The 7,540-nt window shown below is 43.4% G+C and overlaps 1 protein-coding gene across 3 annotated transcripts in view; it reads right to left on the bottom strand.

Moving 5' to 3' along the window:
• Positions 1-7,540, bottom strand: part of CXADR (coxsackie virus and adenovirus receptor) — a 66,465-nt gene that overhangs the window by 26,327 nt on the left and 32,598 nt on the right. For all 3 annotated transcript variants that reach the window (XM_010852954.1, XM_010852953.1, XM_010852955.1), the window contains exon 4: positions 782-937. In XM_010852954.1, coding sequence (XP_010851256.1) covers positions 782-937 — 156 coding nt within the window. The remainder of the gene's footprint in view (positions 1-781; positions 938-7,540) is intronic.

Genomic DNA, 7,540 nt, shown 5'->3' with positions numbered 1-7,540 from the left:
CAAACACAGCAAGACACGTGCATGTCTCCTGAATGCAAACCATTGCGCCTCCGGTTCATTCATGTCAGAGCCAAAGTAATCATGAACCCTTTGGTCAGGCACAAAGTCTCTGCTGAAACAGAGCCACACTGATTATAAAAAAAATACTCTGTGGCATGAAAGCTCTTAGGTGCAGCAACAAGATCTGCAAAATGTATCTCATCCCACCAGACAGAAGAAACAGAAAAGTAGACAGGGTCCCCCTGTTCAGCCTCTTAGTCTGAAAAAAGACAGAGGTAGAGAGAGATCCTATTGAGGACAGGGCATGGAGGGGAATTAATCAGTCTGAATAGATTAATTGTAACACATAGATGAGTGATCAGATTTAACCAATTCGAATCATTGTGGTTAGTGTCACACAGCTATTTTGTTTTTACAGACATGCCATGTGTAAATAACCATATCTTCAACCTGAATTCAACCAAAACACTGAAGATCCATCTCTCCTTGTAGCTTAGCCACTAATTTATGATAAGGAAGTTTCCATCAATATTACTGATAATTAAAAATACACACCAAAGAAATCAATTATAATATCCTAAACAGTTATAAAATGTCTCTTCATTTATACTGCATGACACCAAGTTGTCATTATAAAACATGAATACCCTTAGAATCTCGATTTCTCTGTCTAGGAAAGAGAATGCTTTGGAGATTAAAACATCTATACATACATGCACAAATCCTACCAGGCTTAAGTTCAAATTGATGGCACAGAATCAAGCTGTATAATCAGCAGTACCTGGTAACCAAGAGGTGGGCAGTTTCTGTGAGTCGGATAACTTCTGCCATTCATATCGTAGTGGGAGTGAACCTTCTTTTGGTTCACATTTGAGTTTAAAGTCATTTCCAATTTCTTCGGATCCATCAACATAACATCGTATACCTGAAGGCTTAACTAAGAAAAGACATCAAGTTATAAGTTTATACAGGAAAACGGAACGTGTGTTTCTAAATGTTGATTTAAACAAACACAGCATGTCGCAAACCGCTAAATCAAGAGCAGCGGTCCTGGGTTCGGAGCAGACAAGACTGAAAGACTAAAACAGGTTGCCAATGCCAGTTTCCTTAGCTGCATCCAGCTCAGAACAGGCGAGAATGAGCTCAGGCAAGCAGCCATTGCGTAAGAGGCCAGGCAGCAGCTCAGACGCAGGTCTGTGCCCCTCCCACAGGGCACATCTGAAAGAAGCAAGAATGATGCCGGCTGGGCTGCTTCAGACCCAAGGACGCTTCCCCTCCAGTCCTAAACCTATTCTTCTACTTGGAGCTTGACACGTAGCATAGTTTTCCGGGAGTATGTGGTCCCCTTGGAGTGTGTGTGCACTGTCACATCTGTTAGCCCACAGTCAGGGGATTTATGATAAGGTATGCTGATAAAAGGGACAACTCACATAAGAGCAGCAAGGGCCAATTACATTCCATGGTTATAGCAATCCAAGCCCCCCTAGAGAGCAGTGTTACAAAAAGGCAGTTCTGAGGTTATACTCCAGGTCTCTCTGGGGTACTGTTTAGAGCAGCTGCTAATAGCTCCATTACATGCAACCCACCTCAATCCTAGTTAACACCTTGGCAGGTCATACCCTCTTGCTGAACTGCATAATCGCTATAGGTTGGTTCTGCTTCTCTGTGAGTCACATAAATGGAATACACAGTATGTACTTTTGCTTCTTTTATTCATCATAAGGCTTCTGTTATTGTTTTTCAGTTGCTTAGTTGTGTCCAACTCTTTGTGACCCCATGGACTGCAGCATGCCAGGCTCCTCTGTTGTTCACTATCTCTGGAGTTTGCTCAACTTCATGTCCATTGAGTTGGTGATGCCATCTAACCATCTCAGACTATGTCGCCCCCTTCTCCTCCTGCCCTCAATCTTTCCTAGCATCAGTCTCTTCTATTGAGTCAGCTCTTTGCATCAAGTGGCAAAAGTATTAGAGCTTCAACATCAGTCCTTCCAATGGAGTCAGGGTTGACTTCCTTTAGGATTGACCGGTTTGATCCTCTTGCAGTCCAAGGGACTCTCAAAGAGTCTTCTCCAACACCACAATTTGAAAGCATCAATTCTTTGATGCTCAGCTTTCTTTATGATACAACTCTCACATCCATACATGACTACTGGAAAAACCATAGCTTTGACCAGATGGACCTTTGTTGGCAAAGTAATGACTCTACTTTTTAATATGCTGTCTAGGTTGGTCATAACTTAATTTCCTGGCTGCAGTCACTGTCTGCAATGATTTTGGAGCCCTAGAAAATAAAATCTGCCACTGTTTCCATTTTTTCCCTTTCTATTTGAAATGAAGTGATGGGAATGAATGCCATGACCTTAGTTTTTTGGCGTGTTGACTTTAAAACTAGCTTTTTCACTCTCCTCTTTCATCCTTATCAAGAGGCTCTTTAATTCCTCTTCACTTTGAGATTGATCCAATTGATCCATGTTGTTGTATATATATCAGTTATCTGTTCTTTCCTATTGTTGAGTTGGATCCCATTGACTGTAACATAAATTTGCTTTTTCATTCAGATATTGATGAATGCTGTTTCTGTCTGAGGGTTACTACCAAAGCCCAGTTAGACCAGGAGCAGGTATGAAGTCAGCAGGAATCAGATGGACTGGCGAGGAGGCACTGTGAGAAGCGGTGGCATGTCACTGGACAAGGCAGTGAGAGAGTCTGAAGGTTTGGAGAAGAGTCTTCAAGAGCAGAGACCAGTTCTGAATCTGATGCCGTTTCTGCAGCAGGATTAGGAGAAGCGGGGATTAAACTGGAGTCGAGGACAACCCAGCAACCTGAGCCCTCCAGGACAGGAGGTGCAGTGCCGGTGTCTCTGGGGGCAACAGTGAGGAGACAGCCATAGGCCAGAGTTTACCAACGCTCCACACCCTTGGGAGAGCAACCTTCCCATAGACCCTCGACCTGACTGTCTGCAGCCATCCTCCCAGTCTGACAGATAGCAGGACTGCTTTTTCTTTGTTGAGTCTTTCAAGTCCTGGTTGGGCTTTTATTTTTTCACTACTAAGAATAAATGTGAATGGGTTTTACAGTTTTGCACTGTTATGAACAACAATGCTGCTTGTAAGTGCTGGTATATGTTTTCCTTTTTCACATCAGGTTAGTGAATGGTTAACTCTATAAGAAAATGTCAAACTGTTTTCCAAATCTGGCTGACAGGGTCTGTCATACCCAGTGGGGTCTCTTTAAATAAGGGTGTTGATCATGGTCTCATTTCACACATTTCTTGATAATTCTAAAATTTAATTGGATTTCTCCCCTTTGTCTGTTATTCTGTTACAACTTACTCTTTTTAATAAGGATCAACAGATGCATTTAACTGTGTTGTTGATTTTCCTAAGCAAATCTGTTTCTTTTTCACATCTATCAGTCACCCTGGACACTACATCATTTGGACTTTTGAATCAGCTTTGCACAATTATTTCATCCTCTGAGTCTTCAACAAAATGAGTCTTGTTCTCCATTTTTTCAAACTACCAATAAATCCTTTATTACACAGATGAGCAGTAAGTGAGATACTGGAGCAATGCTTCGGACATCAAGCATCTATTGGTAATACAGCATTCTAACCCTAAACTTTTTTCTACTGAAAATGTCCCCCTCCCAAATATATCCAATAAAGGGCAGTTATTTATAGTGGCTGCTCAGGAAATCAGGGTTCCACTGAGTGTGAGATTTCAAGATACTCCATCCACAACAGAGCAAGATTTTACCAATACTAGTTCTGAGTGTCGCCTAGGAGTACAAGTGTGCTAAGTTGCTTCAGTCGTGTCCAACTCTGTGCAACCCCATAGACTGTAGCCCACCAGGCTCCTCTGTCCATGAGATTCTCCAGGCAGGAATACTGGAATGAGTTGCCATATCTTCCTCCAGGGGATCTTCCCAACCCAAGGACTGAACTCGAGTCTCTGATGTCTCCTGTGTTGGCAGGCAGGCTTTTTACCACTAGTGACACCTGGGAAACCCTGCCTAGGGGTGGCTACCTGCTTTCCAAAGGGAGGAGAAAGTGCAAGCCTTTTACATGGCAACCCCAACCACTAACCATATTATAATTTTACCATCCCAATATAGGGAAGATGAACTCTTAATCCATTACACCTTGCTGGACTGAAAGATAAAACCAGAAAGGGAACAAAGATCAAGTTTTATCACCAAACATTTCTTTGGTCTGGGGCTCCAGGATACCCAGCCATTGTCCTCAGAACATCTGTCCCCATGTTTAGTGACAAAACCAACAAATAATCCTTCTCAGTTAAAGAAATATGACTTTCAACTTGCACTTGGTTGGCATCCCACCAATTCAGTAATGCTGTGTTCCATCTGTGTGTTATATCATCATCCCTCCAAGCTAGGGGCCCACTACCTCAGACTACAGAAAATACTCCAAATCTCTATTTGGGACAGAATATACTTTTATCATCATGTGATCCACCCAGGAATAGTATTTTTGTTTGGTTCAAAATACCCTGACTTCTGGTGAAAATCCATGCATAGATGCTAAAAATCAATAGGAAAAAAGTTTGAGGAGAAAGGATATTTTCAAATTCTCAAAGTGGCTCCCCGACTGGGATTTTTTTTTTAAGTTTTCAAATTTTTGTTTTATATACAAAGAGCTGGTATTGGGGATTTGGGGGGGGGGTAGTATTTTTCAATCCCAGAAGGAAAATTAGTAATTTTATAATGGAGAAATCTATCAGATAAAATTTAAACCAAGTGATCATGGTTAACAATAAGACAGAACAACATGTGCCCCTTGACATTAACTTGAGGAGACTAAAGGGGACATCAATTCAGCATGGACCTTTGACTTGACAGGGGAACAAACAGGTACTAATGGGAAGCTATAAAATTCAAATTAGGCCCATAATTAATAGTATAGCTTCAATACTAATTTCTTGGTTTTAGTTCAGTTCAGTTCAGTCACTCAGTCATGTCCAAGTCTTTGCGACCCCATGAATCGCAGCACGCCAGGCCTCCCTGTCCATCACCAACTCCCTTCACTCAGACTCATGATGCCATTCAGCCATCTCATCCTCTGTCGTCTCCTTCTCCTCCTGCCCCCAATCCCTCCCAGCATCAGAGTCTTTTCCAATGAGTCAACTCTTCGCATGAGGTGGCCAAAGCACTGGAGTTTCAGCTTCAGCATCATTCCCTCCAAAGAAATCCCAGGGCTGATCTCCTTTAGAATGGACTGGTTGGATCTTTGGTTTTAGTAGTTGTATTATGATTTTGCAAAATGTTATCATTAGGAAAAATTAGGTAATGGGTACACTCTCATCAACTTTCTGCTAGTTTTCCAACTTGTCTGTAAAACTAAAATTATTTCAGAATAAAAAGTGAAAAAAAAAAAAAAACCAAATAAATCCCAGTGTTGACTGAATCCCTGCACATGCCCTTCTCGTGGTGCGGGTGCAGTCTGAGTACACCATATACAAAATAGCCAAGTCTATTTACACCAAAAGTTCCCAGTTACAGGTTTTTCTGGAGTTCCCAGGGAAGGCACTGGCAGTGAGCAGCCCCCATACTAACCCTTGTCATCATCACCCCTGTCCAGCTTCTTTACTGAGTTGCATCCACATGTACAGCTGGAGCATCTGAAAGAGCAGGGTGGGCCCTAGCAACAGAGCATGGGATATCAACACGCCACCCCTCACACCCAGGCAGCTAACAGTCATCCCCGTTTATGTCTGTACAGCAACCAGGGCTCTGAACAAGCTTTCTTTTTTTTTTTTTTAATTGCTTTTTGGCTGTGCCATGTGGATCTTAGTTCCCCAACCAGAGATGGAAGCTGTGACCCCTGCATTGGGAACTCGGAGTCTTAATCACTGGACCACCAGGCAAGTCCCCGAACAAGTTTTTATTACTATGGGGACACCATGGTGGCACCTACAGATTTCAGACAAGCAAATCGAAGTATCAGGCCGAGCCTCTGACAGTGAGGCAATCAAAAGCTCCACTGGACAGTCTGGTCTCTATAAGGCATTTTGTTTAATCTTTCCTCCAGATTGCCTAAGCAGTAATTTCAGGAAAAAAGCAAACAAGTTTCTATCCAGCTCTCACTTGCAAGAGAAACGTCTAGTGTTTTCTGCCACAGTGGTCCTGACTCATCTGAAAACATGGAGGAGAGATGAAGAAATTCTCCTCTGGCTCTGAGACAGTCTCACCAGGTCAGAGGTCATCCCTGCTTTCCCCTTCGGCCACCACTGTCCCCTCTCTCCCCTCACCCCTCGTTCAGTCTCTCCCTGCCCCTTGGTTTGACACCAGGGCTTGCTTGGCCATGGTGTTCCCAGACAGAGCTGACCAAAGGAGTTACAGTGTCAGTGTTTCCACCCATCCAGGCTGAGGACGAAGATGTCAGAGGTGTGAGGTTTAATGTAAAAGGCCATCCCTCCTGCCCGACAGTCACGGTTGCTGCCTCCGGTGTGCCTGGCCAGAGTCTACGACAGCCCCTACGAGATCTTTCTCTCACACACACACACGCAGATACACAGAGTATCTGTCCACACCTCTTTTGGGAACATGTGTCAATTACATCCTTCCCAGTGTACCTGCCCGCATCAAACAGGGACTCCACAGTAAATAATTCTGACAAATATGTATCATCTGCTTGGTATATAAGGAACCAGTTAAAATTCCATATATATCCTAACTCAACGCTTCCTGGAAAGCAGTGACTGTAGCCCGCCAGGCTCCTCTGTCCATGGAATTCTCCAGGCACGAATACTGGAATGGGAGGCCATTCCTTCCTCCAGGGGATCTTCCCGACCCAGGGATCCAACCCATGTCTCCTGCACTGCAGGCAGATTCTTTACCCTCTGAAATCACCAGGGAAGCCCCAAAGAAGATATACTCAGAGTTATAATTTCAGGTATGCCACGTTCTGGGATAAGAGCTCAGACATTAAACTTTTACCAGCTTTCACATTTATAAAAAAGAAAGGCAACTCCACGTTTGCTGAATATAGACACAAAAGGCTAGAACTTCCAATGTTACCATATTGCCTTTCCCAGGTCCTCTTCAGGTTCACTTGCTTTCATATTCTGAATGAGTTCCACTCAGCATGGAGTGCCTCTTACCAGGACGCCCTTGACGATGTTGCCAGAAGACTGCCTTACCAACCACGACAACCCTGGGAGTTGTTGCCAGGATGCACAAAAATTAGTCTCTACTGGCTATTTTTTGGGGCTCCAAAATCACTGCAAATGGTGATTGCAGCCATGAAATTAAAAGACACTTACTCCTTGGAAGGAAAGTTATAACTAACCTAGATAGCATATTAAAACACAGAGACATTACTTTGCCAACAAGGTCCGTCTAGTCAAGGCTATGGTTTTTCCAGTAGTCATGTATGGATGTGAGAGTTGGACTAGGAAGAAAGCTGAGTGCCGAAGAACTGATACTTTTGAACTGTGGTGTTGGAGAAGACCCTTGAGAGTCCCTTGGACAGCAAGGAGATCCACCCAGTCCATTGTAAAGATCAGTCCTGGGTGTTCAT

Source organism: Bison bison, unplaced genomic scaffold (assembly GCF_000754665.1).
Source record: "Bison bison bison isolate TAMUID 2011002044 unplaced genomic scaffold, Bison_UMD1.0 scf7180017864318, whole genome shotgun sequence".
In the NCBI taxonomy this organism is placed as follows: domain Eukaryota; kingdom Metazoa; phylum Chordata; class Mammalia; order Artiodactyla; family Bovidae; genus Bison; species Bison bison.
The sequence above is the reverse complement of the archived record's forward strand: the minus strand, read 5'-3'. Positions and strand labels throughout refer to the sequence as shown.